Source organism: Rhinolophus hipposideros (assembly GCF_964194185.1).
Source record: "Rhinolophus hipposideros genome assembly, chromosome: 4".
Taxonomy (NCBI): domain Eukaryota; kingdom Metazoa; phylum Chordata; class Mammalia; order Chiroptera; family Rhinolophidae; genus Rhinolophus; species Rhinolophus hipposideros.
Window position 1 is genome coordinate 100,296,770 of NC_138050.1, and position 18,378 is coordinate 100,315,147.

An 18,378-nucleotide genomic window follows, 5' to 3' on the forward strand; every position below is an offset into this window, starting at 1 on the left:
ATACAAATTCATATTCTCGCCAAAAATTAACCATCTGAAGGTGCAATTCAGAACCACAGCCTGCCTCCTCTGAGTATTAGTCCCCTCCTGTCTCACACATTTCTGTTTATCTCAGTCACCTCCAAGGGGGCCACCTCACCCATGAGCCATCATCACTCCGTCTGTCAATCCTATACTGCCCTGTATATTTGCTTGTCACTCTGCAAACCTCATCTACCCTCCTGAATTCCTCCACAGTGGCAGCAAACTCTTGATATGAGATGAGCCAACAATTCTATGTCTTTCACCTCATTTCAGAAAGTCTTCCTCAAATACAAAATCACTATTAGGCAAACACCAAGATCAAAATTGTTGTGGGTGAAATCTTATGGATGCTAAAATCCATGGGGAAAAGTGTGAGGATCGCAGGATATGAGAATAGTCAGAAAGCATCACCCCCAATTACAAAGTACCGAATACAAGGGGAAACAACAATAACTTTACAGTAGAGACTAGCTTAACCAATGAATCAAAGTTAACATCACCAGTAATAAGGATATCAACACCATGTACCCTCCAATATGATGCTTTAGGACAAGGCACCACTTCTCAGTATTATGCAAATGAAAACCTCAATCTAATCATGAGAAAACATCAGACAAACCCAAATCTGAAGGACATTCTACAAAGTAACTAACCAGTACCCACCGAATGTGTCAAGATCAGGGAAGATAAGGGGGAAATGAGGCGCCGTGATAAACTGGAGGAGACTAAGGAGTCATGACCACTATCATTCTGTGCTCCTGAAACAGAAAAGGAGCACTAGGGAGAAACTCGTGAATTTCTAATAAAGCCTGTAGTCAATAGTGTTTTATCAGTGGTCATTTCCTGGTTTTCATCATTGTACAATGGTTATGTAAGATACTAACATGAGGGCTAGCTAAGTGAAGAGTCAACTGAAAAATTCTGTTCTGTTTTGCAACAATTTCTCTAAGCTGAAAATCATTTCAAAAGAAAACGGAAAAACAAATCTCCTTCAGCTCTCTGCGTTACCTGAAAGCAAGACTTCACCTTGAAGACAGTGCGTTCCCCTGAGTTCCCTAAATGGAGCTATTTTATTTCTCACACTACATATTCCTCAGTGCCTAGGGATGAAGCGGACATCCTCTTTGCTCTGCAAGCTATTTCCAGACCATTATCTGTCTCCCCTCCACTTGCAAAAAAAAAAAAGTCTGTGCCTGTAGCATTTCTGACTTCAGTATATACCTGCCTCGTACCCTCTCTGCTACCCCCATCTTCCTACCCTCTGGTCAAGTGCCTCTCTTTTGTTTAAGACCTCCCTCCCTATCAATATGGATGCCCCCTACATCCTCCCACCTTCCAGCCCCCAGGCTATTTCCTGACTTCTTTATCTCCAATAGCTCCTCACTCTGCCTCAGTCATACCCCTAGAGTCATACTTTATTGTCATAAACAAATGTCCTCCCTGCAAAATAGGAAATGACAAATCCTTCCCTTGGACAAAACTTTTTATCATTCCATCTTCTTTGCACAAACACCCTCACTACTACAATCTTCCAGCCGGTTTGGGATTTCCAAGCCACTGTTTCCCCCTTTCTCACCATCAGCTTCCACCTATCTTTACTCATTGTACAGGTTACATACCACAGTGTGTTCTTACAAGCTTTCCTCTACAAATGGCTTCATTTCTCTCCCTCCTCTCTCTCCCTCAATCATACTTGCCTGGAAAAACCCAAGCCAGATAGAGTGAACCATCTGCCTTGTCTGGGTCTGTACCAGAGCAAGTGACTCAAACTTGGGGAAAAATAACATAACAGGTGTTTTGAGATGGTTAGGTATGGGTGAAAATTTTGATACGGTCTTAACCATCAGCGTGATTTAAGATTCAGTAGGCAGAGACTCTCTCAGATCAGATTTCTCTGAACAAAATAGATAGGGGATTTTTGTGTCTGTAAGTTCACTTCATTAGCATAAGATAGAAAGTTATGAATAGGATGACTTTCGATTCACCTTCCCTGAATTATAAAATGTGAAGTTGGATGTAAGCCGACCATATGGATAAGGGATCAATTTAGCCCTTAAGTGTCTTTTGGAAGCTCCCGTGAAGGGCATTAGAAGTTCTGCGAGCATATTAGAAGGCAAACTTGAGGGCTAGGTATGCATATTCAGCAGACCTGCCTAGATCCTCAGCTCTAAGAAACGAAAATAGATGAAGATGTGCCTCCTAGGAACTAATCATGCTATTACTCAAACGGAAATAAAAGAGATGCATGGCAGAAACGCAGGAAACTTCACAACATTACAATTGACAGGCCGAGCATGAGATGGCGCTTGACAGTCTAGGAATGGGAAGGCCCTCTTTTGAAACGAGCTGGGTTCCGAGAGCTTTTCAAAGTGGGGCTTTAAAAATTGAGCGTCTTCGCTGCTGGATATATTGGAAACTATGCCTAGGAGTACAGGACAGCCAGGGAAGGTCACAAAAGTCCACGCATCCTACAAGTAACTTGAATTGTGGTCCTAAGCCAGCATTGGACCTGGAAGGGGATGCCATTCCTGTATGATGAAAATCAGAGAAAGCTGATGTTTTCCTTTTGCTACACAAAACTTAGATCTTGGTAGGAAGAAACAGGAGTCATCTTTCACCAAGTGTTTCTCTCTGAACTGCTCTACCCAATAGCCTTCGCCACAGGTCCCTCATGCCGCTGCAGCACTTACCACCCCCTCCGAGGCAGAACTTCCTGACCTTCTAAGTACATCATGTTTCTAAATTACCTATTCTCCCTAACCCTTCAAATCTCTAACCAAGATCTGGCTGCATCATTTATCGTCTCTGTGACTTTGGGCAATTTAAATTACTCAACCCCTCACCTGTAAAATAAGGGTCATACAGCCCTGACAGGCATGATGTGAAAATTCAGTGAAAAAATGTACATAACGTGCATAATCCTCCGGACAGGCCACAGGTTCTCAAATATATAGGCGCTTATTATTACTTAGGTTATTTAATTTACAAGACCCAAGCACTTTACAGTTTTAAAATTTTGGCAAATGTAAATGGTTATTAGATATGAATTCACATTTTAATGTTTAAAAGATACCCATTTCTAATCTCCAGCAAATCCTTAAGAGAACATTGTTTTTCTTAACACCCACACACAAAGTGCATCTGAATGGCCCCCCCCACACATCCCACCCCACCCCTACCACTGGTTAAATAGGCTCAAAAGTTAAACCTGTCTCTACATCTAACCAAAAAACCATGATTAGAGATTATAAACCTCAAAATAAATTACCATTTAAAATTTTAAATGCTGAGATTTTACTCAATGTTTTAAATAACATAAACCATATCCTCTCTTTGACATATATTTTAAAAACCCACAAAAGATTTGTTAACTGTTACTTCAAATCTTCAAATCTACCAATAATATTGATTCCAAGAAAAGGCCATCCTAAAAAGTATCGCATTTGCCGTTCTGTAAGTAGTAAATAATTCCAGAGAGTAAAAATAATACTGAAAACTACACCAAGGTTAGAGGTCTACTTCTACCCTTTGCTTTTATGCTCAAGAACCCTAAAACTAACTCTAAATTGTGAAATTCGAATCTGTCCCCAGCTAGAGAAACAGACTTAATGCCCCATTTATCTGGTCTGCTCTCAGCCACCAATTGAAAGAGTGACAGTCATTGGATTTTTTAAGGAAAAGACAATACTCCAGAAGTACATTCTAGAGGTCCTTTCACAAACACCATCCTGTGTGCTCCATCTGCATGCACAATCTGCTGGGGTATTTCCAGCCAGCTTGCCCGGGTAGATTAATGCGTACAATTAGGAAGCAACCTCACAGGCATTCAATAAACTGCCTCTGTTATTACACTCAGGAGAGTCCCTCTGGATGTCAATAAAAGCCTAGTTTTCTGCCTGTTAGCTAAATAATTGACAACACTAAAAATAATCAGAAGCAAATGAACGAAGTCAGGAATGAGGTGTTAAGAAAGAGCACATTACGATTCTCGTGGTAGTGCCCTGGGATGCCATCCTGAGTTTTTTCTCTAGCAACTCGAATTTACAGTCTGTTCAAGTCGGTGGTTACCCTTCTCTCCAGAAGAAAACACTCTTCCTGGTCTGCTATTTGAACCACATATTATGGCATGCCGAACCCGGCAAGGACGTGAGGTATTGACCAGTTTGAAAGAATTTCTTAGTTGTGTTTCTATTTTGTGTTTCTTGGTTTGACAGCTGCAGGAGAATCTAATTTTTTTGTGTGGGGGGAGGGAGATGGGGAACAGCCTACTTGGTCTGGTGAAATCTTTGTGCTATTAAAATTCTAAAAGCTCTCCTAGACAAATTTTCCACCATAAACTGACTCTAAGGAGGTATGATAAAGGCCTATTATACAGAGGGTCCATCTTTTCTAAGAAACCCCTTTCATATTTCAAGCTATATAATGGTCATTCATTTCATGAGCTATTGCCCTTTTAATTTCAAAAGTAGTTCAAAATATACTCTGAAAAAACTCACATATATACTTCTTGTGTTTCTCAATAGGCTTTAAAAATCAATTTGAGATACTTCTCATTTTCAGCCAACTTCTCTCTCTCCTGGTTAACTGGGACTTTCACGATAAGAAGAAGAAAGACCAAGAGTGAAATGTGCATGTAATTGAATTCAGCTCCACTGATGGTGTGTGAGGTGGCTGAGGGTAAAGCTTTTTTTTTCTTCACAGAAAAAGGATGCCTGATCTCTAGCATTTAGTAAAACAAAAATTCAAGAAGGTGAAAGACCTCTCATGTCCTTTAAAACTCCAAGAATCTCTCATCCTTCACCTTAACACATTTAAAACTCTCCAGAAAATGGACTCACTGAACTTCCCAGTCCTGTACCTAAGACCCCTCATTGGTAAGCAGGTCCTCCCTTTTTCCAATGTAAAATTAAGATGCCACAGGATAAATACATTTATTCTTACTGTATCTCTAGGCTACAATTGCCCCCATGGCATCTGCTTCTCTCCTTCAGCTTCTCTGGGTAGCCTAGAAATAAACTCTCATCCTCTCTACTGAATAGGGGAGGGGCAATAATACATTAACAGCCTTAATCTATTGCTGCCCTCCTGCTATCTCTCTCTCTAAGACAGAAATTTTCTCCTGGAGTTTAGCTTCCCACCAGCTCCCTCACTCCCCAAACCAGCCTTAGAAGAACAGTGGGTGAAAGACAGGTTATGGAGCCTATGACTCAAACACAGGTAATGCTTATTTTAACTTAAAGAAGATAATGTCTCTCATTAGCCCTTCCACCCAACCCCATTTAATTCCCACCCATTTTCTGGCCTGGGTGGCAGAGGCCAAGTACGTCACTAAGAGACAAAGTGAAGCATTGAGAAGCTTCTTTGCCAATTCCTACTTGAGTCTTAAAGCAAGGAGGAACTGCTTACGATAGAGGCATGATAATGTCAGTGGAATGAGAAAACCGGAACACACTATACTTAAAGAAAGAATATGCTTTAGGGTGTCACCTATACTCTCTCCAAAATCAGAATAATCTCAAATTCTGCAAATGAGGTGCAACAATGGGAAGAGGAAAAAGGAGGCAGTCAAAGAACATTCCATCTAAGAGTAGGAGGTCAGTGACGCGTCATGTGGGCCAGAAATCTCTATACAGTGTCTACGAAACAAAAGTTATCTGATACCATTCAACAAGGACCTCTGTAGGAACTTTCATGTCAGGTCCTTATAATATTCAGGCACCTTTATGCCATTTACAGAAGATATTTTATTTAATTCTTACAAATAGCCTATAGGGGAAGATTGTCATCCCTATTTAAAAATAAAAACCGAAGTTGAAAGAGCTTTAGTAGGTTGTCCAAGGTCACGTCTGGGAAATGGAGTAACGACTTTGAACCCAGATCTGCTTGGTTTTAACTCTACCACATTTGGAATTAACCTAGGGCTAGAAATATGTCCTTTTGGTTTTATCTATTCTTCTAAGCAGTGTACAGGTAACCTAGCTACTTAGAGTTAGGACATGAGCTTATCTTTCAAGACTGTATAACAGAGTAGATTATCTACATCATAAAGCACACAGCAGCTGTCCTACATATATTAGCTACTGTTATTCACAAATCACACTGGAAAAAGTGCCTTGGTGTAAGACGACCAGTTGGGACTTTTGCCAATAATTACTAAATGACTTCTCGTTCTTGTCTACAAAAATACCCATGTATAATAGTCGTCAGTCCATTAGATAAATCCCCGGTTAGTTTAGGTTTCGCTTGGGTTCTTCTTTTCAAACACCTTCTTCTTATGTCAGTGTTTTGGCAGTCAACATATTCAGCAGTACTCTGACTCACTGAAGAATCAAGCTCTCCCAGTTATTTATAACAAAGAATTCTTCAAATTTAACAGCATTATTTCTAATCAATCGACAACTAAAGAACGCTTTGGTGAGTGTAGATGTCTCTGACCTTAGACCTCACTTACATAATGACAGAGTCCAATTACATAATTAATGTAACAGTCAACAGTCCAATACCAGGGGTTTTGAAAAGTTACCATCTCCTAGAATTTAAAAGCAGAATGAATAATATGCCTACGAAAGGACAACGCTCTGAAAACATAAAAACTCACAGTTGATGATGCTCTCTAAATGCTTCTCTTCTGAGGTTTTCTTGAAGTCTTTTTTTCTCCTCGAGTTTATTGCTCTGAAATTGCAAATATCAAAATGTAATCTACTAGGGAAGCTTAAACAGAATCATGCTGTTAAAGTTACCCAAGGTCCAAAATCCTTAGGCTTAAGCAGCGTCAATGGAACCTATCAGGGCTTCCAAGATGGTGGCCCCCTTACAGCCCGGGGCCACTACACTGAAAGCCAGGAGCCCCAAGTTCTCCATGGCTCCCCTCTTACAGCTCAATTGGCATAATCAGTATTCCACATTTTTATTCCTTAGTCCAAACACAGCAACATTTATATTTTAAGCAGTGTTTTCAAAATGTTCTAAGGGAAATATGAAATTTCCACACCAAATATGTTGAATGAAAATTATAATAAATGGTAAAATAGTTCATATGGAATTTATATATACACTCACATTCCACTAAAGCATTCAGGGAAAGATTTTTAATAAGCCAACCCAACTCCCTTCTTACTTAGAATCAGACACTTAAAGCTGTGGAGAAACTGAGCAGCAAATGTCATAAAAAATGTCATCTACTCGAACAGAAAAGCGTTCTCCCATTTTTTTTAATTAGTTGTTTGGAGTGTCTAGGGACAAAAGACTTCACATTTGATGTTACTATCACCATGGCTCTGGCATATTTTAATCCAACTTTAATAACCCAGGAATACTTGCTTTTTGTTCAATATGACAGCTGTCTTTTTTTTTTTTTAACTCGCCTATGAAAAACAAAAAAATTTCCTAGACCACAAATTTAATGGGGAGTTGAAACAAGTTCTACAACATGGGAGAGACTTGAAGTTTTAAATGAATCAAGGGAGACGTGAGCAGCAGAATTTGCTTTAATAATTTTTTTTTCAAAAAACAAAAAACTGGAATTGACCAGCAGGAAGACTAATAGAAATCATCACTTCCAAACCCTGATGTAAGTTTAGCTCCATCTTTCAAAGAAGGGAAGAAATTATTCATATTGTTCATTTCCATAAAAATTTTCATTCAGAACTATTTATTGGTCCCATTTTGAAAGATAAAGTGGATGACTTCAGTTTCAGAAAAAAACAAAGAAAATTTACTACAGTCAACATGAATCAATCATAATAGAAAGCAACTAGATTATCAATGAAACAGTTCTGGGAAGCAAACTAACAGAGAATTATAAAACCGAGTAAACATGATCCCAATCTAGAAAAAAAAACCTGCCTCATGAACCAAAAGTGCTCAATTGTGATGAGCTCCCTCCATTGCTGAGAAGAAAGAAAAAAGGTAAAAGACAGCAAGCAAGCGGGAGATATTGATTAAACCAGTAGTAGCAATGCTACTTAGACAATAGTGAAGCGGGGGAGGAATACACAAGCATCGAGAGACCAAGACTGGGTTCCTTTAACAAGGTCAGAAATTTAACAAAAATGATTTTAATCTCGTCACTCATAGATTATCACTGAATTCATCTCACAAAAATAGTAGCAAAATTCTACCCAACAAAGGTCTGTTTATCATTCAGAAGTTGATGGAGATGTATTTTGCAAAATACTGGCGTATTTAAGAAATTATATGCAACACCTAGGTACCCAAATACTTGGACTTGGTCAGACTGCTTATTTTTTTCCATTTAACAATCAGTTATGGAGTCACCCAAATATACTTACACATATATGTACAAATGCAGAATGTAGAATGCCTAAGATCATGTGATCCAGAAGAAACCATTATTCAATCACTCTTAAGTCCATTATCACTGCCTGAGTGACCTTAAGTCATTTAATATCACTGAATCTCAACAAACATTTCTCACATGCCTATGATATTTTTGTACGATGTTAGACACTGGGAATACAGCTATGAACAGAGCAGTGCCTACTCTGGAAAATTTCAGAAGCTAGCAGGGGACATAGACAAGAAAGCAATGATGACAGTACGTATGTTAGAAGACAGAGGTTTGCAAATAATGTAATACAAACACAGAAAAAAAGCACAGAAGTTGGTAGTCTGGAAATGCTCTCAGCAGTGCCGCAAGCATTCATTCAGAGCCTACTGAGTGGAGGACCCCATCCTGGGCACGGAAGCCAAGTAGTTGAAAGATCCTCAGAATGTGCTTTCTAGACTCAGGTTAATGGCTGAGCTGTGTGTTGGGAATATGCTCATTTTTACAGAGTGGGCTCACAACTTTCTTCAGGTTCCCCAAGGGACTGACGATCAAAAAGGAGGATGAGAACCGTGGGGCTAATGAGAGGTAGAAATTCTAGATAGAGACCAATCATAAACAAGCAAGAGTTTTCCAGGGGGAGATGGGATGATGGAAGTAGGGCTACTGCTCAATGCCCACGGGGGCCGAGCAGAAGGGTTTGGAAAGGCTGAAACAGAGACAGTGTTCATGTCACCAAGCCTTGCATCCCAGCAATGGGAGCTTTGGCACAGCAGAGGAGTCCCTTTCCTATTTCTCACAAAAGTACAATCAATCACCAATCTGAGCACCCTCAGAACTGACTGCTTGGATGGAGAATCATTTCTAATTCACACAAAGGTGATAATTGCCTAGCAGTGACCCAGGACAGGGAAAGGGCATTCCCACAGCTCACAATATTTTCAATGAACAAAGGCACAAGAGAATATGTCAGTTCAGGGAGCTGCAGGAAGCTCCTGGATCCATTGAAAGGTGTTTGTACTGAGATAGGTGGAAGATAAGGTTGAGAAAGTACAAAGGGGCAATTATAAAGGAATACATATGCCAAGTAAAGGAGTTTGGACTTCATTAACGGCCATGGTGAGCCATTATGTTATTTTAAGTAGGATAGTATGCAGCTCATTCTGAAAACATCACGGAGGATGAACCACAAATATACAAATATAAAAACCAATGAGTGATTCTTACAGTAATCCAGGCAATAAATTATGACTCCCAAATTAAAGCAGCAGGACAGAGAAGAAAGGACAAACTCTAGAAAAATGTAGGGCACAGATATAACAGGAGGAAAAAAAATAAATAATAGGAGGTATAACTATATTGATGTAGGTTGAGTAAGAAAAGAAGCAAGAGTACAGCATGAATCTCATGTAAGAGCATCAGAAGGAATATATGAGTTCAGATTTGAACCTATTGGGTTTGAGATATACTTACAGAACACATAGAAGACAGAGGTTTGCAAATAATGTGAGAGAAATATCAAGCACACAATAAAATACATTGTCCTGGAATTCAAGCATATGGCCTAGTCTGGAGATATGGAATTCAGAAATCACCAGCACAAGCAATAACTAAATTCTTAAATGTGGAAATATGGGACCTTTCAAGGATAGGGTGGCATAGGCACAGGGATATTAGAAAATACCAGGGATGGGACCTGATAAAACATCAATAGTAGAAAAGGATCCAGAGGCATTCCAGAGGGTTGGAATTTAAAGGACAGAGTACTTGACTGAAATATTATAAGGCATTGAAGAAAGAAACTGAAGACGATACAAATAAATGGTAGTATATACTGTGCTCGTGGATAAGAAGACTCAACATTGTTAAAACATCCCTACTACCCAAGGCAATCTATAGATTCAATGCAATCCCTATCAAAATACCAAAGCCTTTTTTTTTTCACAGAAGTAGAACATATAACCCTAAAATTTATATGGAACTACAAAACACCCCGACTAGCCAGAGAAAGAACAAAACTGAAGGTATCATGTTACCTGATATCAAATTATACTACAAGGCTATAGTAATCAAAACAGCATGGTACTGGCATATCAACAGAGACATAGATCAATGGAACTGAATGGAGAACCCAGAAATAAACTCACACCTATATGGTCAAGTCATCTATGACAAAGGAAACAATAATATACAATAAGATAAAGAAAGTCCCTTCAATAAACGGTGGGGAAACTGGACAGATACATGCAGAAAATGAAACTAGACATCTTTCTTACACCATATATAATAATAAACTCAAAATGGATGAAAAACTTAAATGTAAGACCTAGAACCATAAAACTCCTAGAAGTAAATACAGGAAGTAAACTCTTTCATAGTGATCTTAGTAATATATATATTTTTTGGATATGTCTCCCTGAGCAAGGAAGACAAAAGAAAAAATAAACAAATGGGACTACATCGCACTAAAAAGATTTTGCACAGCAAAAAAGCCATCAAGAAAACAAAAAGACAACTTTTGAATGGGCGAAGATATTCACCAATGATAAATCCAATAAAGGGTTAATCTCCAAAAAATATAAACAACTCATACAACTTAACACCAAAAAACCCAAAAAATCCAATTAAAAAATGGCAGAGGACCTGAATAGATATCTCTCCAAAGGGGACATACAGATGGCTAATAGACATAAAAAGATGCTCAATGTCACTAATCATCAGAGAAATGCAAATAAAAACCACAATGAGGTATCACCTCACATCTGTCCTGCAGGGTGTCAGGTGGGGTCTCTGCTCCCACTCCCCACATAAGAACGCAGGACATGGGGAGGCCAAAATGGAACACCCACGGAGTCATAGGTAGGGGAGTCATACCATTATATAGTCTCACTGGAGGCTGGATTCACAATGTGCGACCTGCTGTCTGCTTTTCTGCTAACTCCCCAGTTGCTAGCTGCAATCTGCCTCTCTGCAGTCAGCAATCCACACTCCACCGCTTGCAGGCTCAGCCGCCATCTTCTTGATGGCCCTCATTTTTGCTAGCGTAGCCACGGCAGTTGTATTAGTGGCCAATGGCTCACTGGTCACAGCTGACGGCCAACTAGCCACAGCTGATGGCCATTTACTACCCAAGTGAGCACCTTTCCACGTGAGGGCGAGAGCCTGGAAACTGGACTCTGGCTCTGTCCCCACAACACCTATCAGAATGGCTATCATTAATAAATCAACAAACAACAAATGATGATATGGAGAAAAGGGAATCTCACACAATGTTGGTGGGATTGTAAATTAGTGCAGCCACGATAGAAAACAGTATGGAGGTTCCTCGAAAAATTAAAAATAGAACCACCTTATGACCCAGCAATTCCATTTCTGTGTATTTATCCAAAGAAATCCAAAACACTAATTCGAGAAGACATGTGAATCCCTATGTTCACTGCAGCATTATTTACGATAGCCAAGATATGGAAGCAACCTAAGTGCCCATCACTAGCTGATGGATAAGGATGAGGTGATACATACATACAATGGAATATTATTCAACCATGAAAAAGAATGAAATCTTACCATTTGTGACAACATGGATGGATGCAGAAGGTGTTATCCTTAGTGAAATAAGTCAGACAAAGAAAGACAAATACCATATGATTTTACTTATATGTGGAATCTAAAGGACAAAATAAATGAACAAACAAAACAGAAAACAAACTCATAGATATCACAGATACAGAGAACAAACTGATGGTTGCCAGATGAGAGGGGATTTGGAGTCTGGGTGAAAAAAGGCGAAAGGTTTAAGTACAAATTGGCAATCACCAAATAGTCAAGGGAATGTAAAGAACAGCATAGGAACAGAGTCAATAATATTGTAATAACTATGTGTGGGGCCAGGTGGATACTAGACTTATTGAGGGACAACTTTAGAAGTTGTATAAATGTCTAATCATTACGCTATACACCTGAAACTAACAATACTGAATGTCAACTATAACTGAAAAATAATAAAAAAAATAAATGGCAGAGTACTTGATAGTTATGATATTACAAAGAGTTTAAATAAGTTAGGAATTAAAGAGTCTCCCTTGGATTTTTCAATTAAGAGCACCACTGGTGATCTTGGCTAATCAATACCAGTGAAGTACTAGCAACAGAAGGCAAACTCAACCCACCGAAGAAGAGGTAAGGACTCACAGGAGCTAAATTCCTACGCCAGCTGAGCTCGGCATCACCTGGGGAACATTTTATAAACCAGAGATTCTGTGGTTCAAGTGATGAGTGAGTCCACAAACTGACCTGCGCAGCCACATACGTTAGCGAGGCTTTGAGAAGTTGATCCACGAAGCTTGGGATGGAGGAGTCAAAAGCAAACCAGAATAGAGACCTTTGTTTTTAAGATGAAAGACTCGGGTATAATTATATCCCGAGATTTCAAAAAAATCAAAAACAAGAAAGTGACGGGAGAAAAGGGGGCTTAACTGACAGAGCAGCAGGTTCCTAAGACCAAAGGGCAGATGAGATGGTAAGCACAGGTGGCAGCATTCATCATATAACAGCAATAAGGAAAAGCACTTTCTTATTCCTGAGACAGACAAGTGTAGAAACAGCAAAGAAAGAGCACAGAAACAGACAAATAAAGGTACTTATGGCCTGAGGGCCTTTACTTCCTAGAAGGGGAGAGATGAGATAGGTGAAAATGAAAGAAGGTAATTAGAGATGGGCCTAGACTGCAAAGGAAAAATGCCAGCCATTAGGCATTGTAAAGAACCAACTGAGAAGCCCAGACAGGCCGTGTGGCAAAAAAAAAAAGCTGTGTGTGTTTTTTTTTTCCTCCAGCAACCTTATTCACGGAGTGTTGGTGGAAATGAAAAAATTAATCCATGTGTAAAATACGAATAATCCCCCCTCTCTGGCTTCCACACAAGAGGTTATTAGGTTGGTGCAAAAGTGTTTGCGGTTCTTACAATTATTCACCTTTCAAACCACAATTACTTTTACACCAACCTTGTGGGGACAGAGCCAGGAGTGCAGTTTCCAGGCTCTCGGCCTCACATGGAAAGGTGCTCACTCAGGTAGTAAATAGCCATCAACTGTGATTGGATGGCCATCAGCTGTGACTAGTTGGCTGTCGGCTGTAACCAGTGAGCCATTGGCCACTAATATAACTGCCATGGCTACGTTAGCAGCAAATGGGGGCTAGCAAGAAGATGGCGGCTGGGCTGGCAAGCGTGGATTGCAGTTAGCACAGTGGATTGCAGCTAGCAAATGGTATTGGTTGGCAGAGAGAAGTAGACAACAGGTTGCAGGTTGTGTGGCTCCTGCTTCCTGCGTCTCCAACTCAGCCGCCAGAGAGACTATAGTGGTATGACTCTCCTACCTATGGCTCTGTGAGTGTTCCTTTTTGGCCTCACCATATCCTGCGTTCTTGTGCGGGGAGTGGGTCCAGAGACCCTGCAAGACACCCTGCATGACAAACCTAATACCGTGTTTACCCGAAAATAAGACCTACTTGGACCATCAGCTCTAATGCATCTTTTGGAGCAAAAATCAATATAAGACCTGGTATTATACTACATTATATATTATATTATATAAGACCGGGTCTCATATTAAAATAAGACCCAATCTTATATGAATTTTTGCTCCAAAAGACGCATTAGAGCTGATGGTCCGGCGAGGTCTTATTTTCAGGGAAACACGGTAGAGTTAAGGAACTTCTTTACATGCATAATTCATTAGGTTAGGGCATCCTTATTGAGAGCTTACTAAGTGCTAGCCGGGCAATGTACTGAGGGCTTTGCACAAATTACATCCTTTAAGGCTGCCAGTTCCATTATTATATTATTGTACCCATTTCACAGATAAGGAAAGTGAAGCGTAGAGAATCTAACAGCTTACCCTTTTAGTACCACATCTGCATTGCAGAAATATTAACCCCATCACTACAGGATTAATTAATGGGATCCTTATTACGTTTCAAAAACCAGAGGCTTAATGCCCACACAGACGCATCCACAAAGAAAGGCATGATGTAGGAACCATATTTCTGGGAAATACTAGTGTTCCTTGGAAGTTTTCAGAAAGGGACATTGTTCCTAGTGTATAAAAACAATATTGAAAAAATTTCCTCCATGTTGAGTTTTATCCCTAAAATTGTTCTTAAACTTTTAGCCCTTGTTATCAGTTTCCTAGAAATAAGTAACAAGTGTGATTCCTTAAAAATATGTATGTGTATGCATCTGTGCCTCTAATATGCATATCTTATTTCCTACTGGTGAGTTCCTACTTCACTTGACAGTATTTAAAAAGACGAACAATGCTTCTCAGTGTCTGCATAAAACACCATGACTACCAGTGCTCCAAAGAACTTTCTCAGCTTTATGACCTTATGGCTTATTGGAAAGAGCAAGGAAAGGCTTTGGATTCCACTCAGATCTCTAGCCGTTTCCCTGCCCTTTCTAAGTTTCGGATACCCCAAGAGGCTGGGGGAATCAAATGAAAGTTTTTGTAAACTATATATAGATCAAAGGCAGAATAAGATAAATCCAGGAGGTGAGCAAGGCCTTTGCCATGAAAATGGAAGATTTTTGTTTTTTAAGTTTGTGGGCATTATGAAAGTTTGAAAAAAAGTGAAATTATTGCTTAATTCACTGATGTGATTATAAGGGGAAAGCATGGTGGAGGTTCACACCCCCAGCATTAAATTCCGGGGAACGCTGTGCTGTGAGGATGTATGAAAACGTGTCTACTTATGCTGTAAAATCCAGTGGCAAAGAAAGTCCTTGCATCTGGTATGCTGCTGTTTTACTTTTTGTTTTTTAGCAACTTTATTTCACTCTGGTGTTCTAAATATTATAGGGATATTTTCTCTGCTTTATAGCTTTCCAGGAAGAGACATTAACACATCATTATAAAACCACACATGTTGTATTAGCTTCCTATTGTTGCTGCACCAAATTTCCACAAACTCAGTGGCTTAAAACACAAATGTATTAACAGTCATAGTTCTGGAGGCCGGAAGTCCGAAATGGGTCTCCCTGTGCTAAAATCCATTTGTCAGCAGGGCTGATTTCTTCTGGAGGCTTCAGGGGCGACTCTGTTTCCTTGCCTTTTCTACATCCTGGAGATTTCCCCCATTCCTTAGCTAAGGGCTCCTTCCTTCATCTTCAAAGCCAGTAATAGCAGGCTGAATCTCCCTCCTGCTACCATCTTTTAATGCTCTCCATCTTCCAATTTAAGGACCCTTGTGATTCTGTGAGACCCATCTGAATAATGCAGGACACTGTCCCTATTTGAAGGTAATTCAATTCGCAATCTTAATCCCACCTACAAACTTAATCCCCCTCCCCTTGCCATGTAACGTATCGTATTCCTAGATTCCAGGGATTAAAATGTGGAGGGATGGGGCGAGGGCATTATTCTGCCTACCACATGGGTTAAATCTATTTTTAAATCAATAAGGATCAGACAGACACACAAATGGCAGATACTTCACAACATCCATGCCCTCCTTAGCCCTCTGACTCTTGGCTTTGGAATAAGGTGGTAGAGGAGGGTGAGGGAGGACCTCCTTCCTTTAGGGCTAAGCAGTGCTGATAAACTTAACAACCAGCTCTGGCAGGGAGGAGCAGGGGAGGACGATTTGTAGCCTTTGCTGATTTCCGTGGTGAAAATACTCCCACATGGTCAGTTCTAAGCTACCGACATGAAGTCAACTAGTTAAAAAAAAATCATCAAAATATAACAGTGCTGGACAGCAGCCATTTGCCTGGGGAGGAGGGCGGTACTTCGCAGGCCAGTGTCCATGTGTGTGTTTGCTGTGCATTTTAAAGACTAAACGCTCCATAAGCACCACCATTACTGCTTCTCCTGGCCGCTTTCACCGTGGCAATGGGAAGTATGTCATTTCTCGATGGCTAATGTCCATTTTTCTTATATCTGACACAAGCTACTGAAAAGGCTCGCATTTAATATGAGAAGCCTCAGATTTACGGACGACAGAAGAGCTAGTCAGGGGGGCAGTGCAGGCCGATTAGCCAGAGAAGTCAACTCTGTGGAAGGAGCAGGGGAGGCTGCTCGTTCTCTTGGAAGGTCGTTTAGATGAATGCTCCCCAAACGTTTCTGCATAGAAGTCACCTGGGGAGCCTGTTAAAATGCACACCCTGGGTCAGGTGGTCTGCAGTGGGGCTCAAGATTCTGCAACAAGAGATTCTGGCATCTAGTGATGCCAGTGCCACTGGTTCGGGGGCCACAGTTTGAAGGGAAAGGATCTACACCTCAGCTCTGTCTCCCCATCTCTCACCTTCAGACAAATTTAGACCAATAATCATTACAGCTGTCATATTAGAGAAGCCAACCCAACTAACGTTTCTATAGTTAGTGATTGCTATGCAGCTGGACTTATGGTATCAATTGGAAAAGGAAAAAATGCTGCTTTTACTCAATGTTAAAGGAAACCGTTTCGGCCACTGACATTTCTGAGTCACGTACGTTATTTGATCCATGAAGAAATGCGCTATGAATGATCCACAAGCCAGCCAATTGTGGGCATTAAATGACAACTAATAAATGACTTTTAGCTTAAGAGGTTGCAACACAGTAATTCTTCAGATCTGCAAGCCTCTTAATTCAGTTCCTGGTGATGATTTAACGATTTTCTTAGTTCCACCTGCAGTGCAAACAAACTATGTTCTATGTAAGCGGACACTTCTCTACAACCACAAGACCAAAGTGTGAACCTTCCTTTGAAGAAGAAAATGGGAGGGGGTGCGGGGTGGAGAGTTGGATGAAAAGACAGTGGGGAGTAGAGAAGTACCGTGAGAAAGACAGGTTTTAAAAAAGTTATTGTAATGAAAATGTGTTCAATAATGTGTAATAGCTGATCAATTGGAAATAGATTGCTAAATCAAATTTTGTAAACAAATCCCTACTCTTCTTTTCTTCTACCTCCAGCATTTCAGTACAGTTAGTTACACATGGATGACTTACCTTATCTCCGTCCCCACAGCCTTCATCTCTACAGATGTAGCATCTCTAAATCTACAGATAGTCCTGGGCCTTGGGAGAAAAGGATGTGGGGCTTACAGACTCATTTTACAGGAATAGTTCAGAGAGAGGTGGGGCCTGCTCAAAGTCACACAGTACTACAGGACACCTTCCAACAAAGACAGTCTGCTCGACAGTAGGTAGAGAGCTCCCCCGGGGAAGAAAAGACTCATAGAGCTCATGAATCCCATAAGCCATCAGCTTTTGGCTTCATTAATTCTGATAAAAAAAAAACTGATAAAAATATCAATTGTTTGGTAACCAGGTTTAAATCTTGCCCAACACTCAATCTTTAAAGAAAAAAAAAAGGAAGGAGGGAGGGAGACAGAGACAGACAGACGGACAGACAGACAGCAGGAACAGGAATTGTATTTTCATGACTTCTGCCTGCAGCACGTGTCATACTTGGTCGTCAGTATCATGAGTCAACCCCTTTATCCTAAACCTCCAACACTTAAAACCTACTACAACTTAGGACTTTGTGGGGAATGGCAGTAGGCGGCGTGTGTGTGTGGGGGTAGGGGAGAGTAACACTGCGTTCTTCCTTCTTCTCTAACTGATGATCATTTTAAGAATTCCCCCCCCCGAAGCCCCAGAATGAATATCAAAACTAAAAACATCACTTGGAGGCTTAGAATAAATCATATCACTAATATGGAAATGCAAATGCATGCTTTCTCTTTTCTCAGTAAGAGAGCATGTTCTAATTCACATCACCCCGGAAAAGTCAATATTTGGATACAAATATGGTGGTGCACACTAATTGCCATTGTCACTAACTGCTTTGCCCTGTAGCCAAATATACAGCAACTGCTTTGATCACTGGCCTGGGAGGCAAGAAAGTGTGGGAACTGAGAACTGTGGCTCTGAGGCCAGTCAGCCTGGATTCGCATCCTACTTTCATTTACTGGCTGTGAGCCCTTCAGCAAGCACTCTACCCTCTGTTTCCTCATTTGAGAACTTGGATAATAAGAATAACATATACTTTGCAGGGTTATTGTGAGGATTAAGTCAGTTTGTCAATG

General features: G+C 40.3%; 1 protein-coding gene across 7 annotated transcripts in view; it reads right to left on the minus strand.

Moving 5' to 3' along the window:
* EPSTI1 (epithelial stromal interaction 1) overlaps positions 1-18,378 on the minus strand; it is a 73,440-nt gene that overhangs the window by 36,880 nt on the left and 18,182 nt on the right. For all 7 annotated transcript variants that reach the window (XM_081046024.1, XM_081046023.1, XM_081046020.1 and 4 more), the window contains one exon: positions 6,623-6,696. In XM_081046024.1, the coding sequence (XP_080902150.1) occupies positions 6,623-6,696 (74 nt within the window). The remainder of the gene's footprint in view (positions 1-6,622; positions 6,697-18,378) is intronic.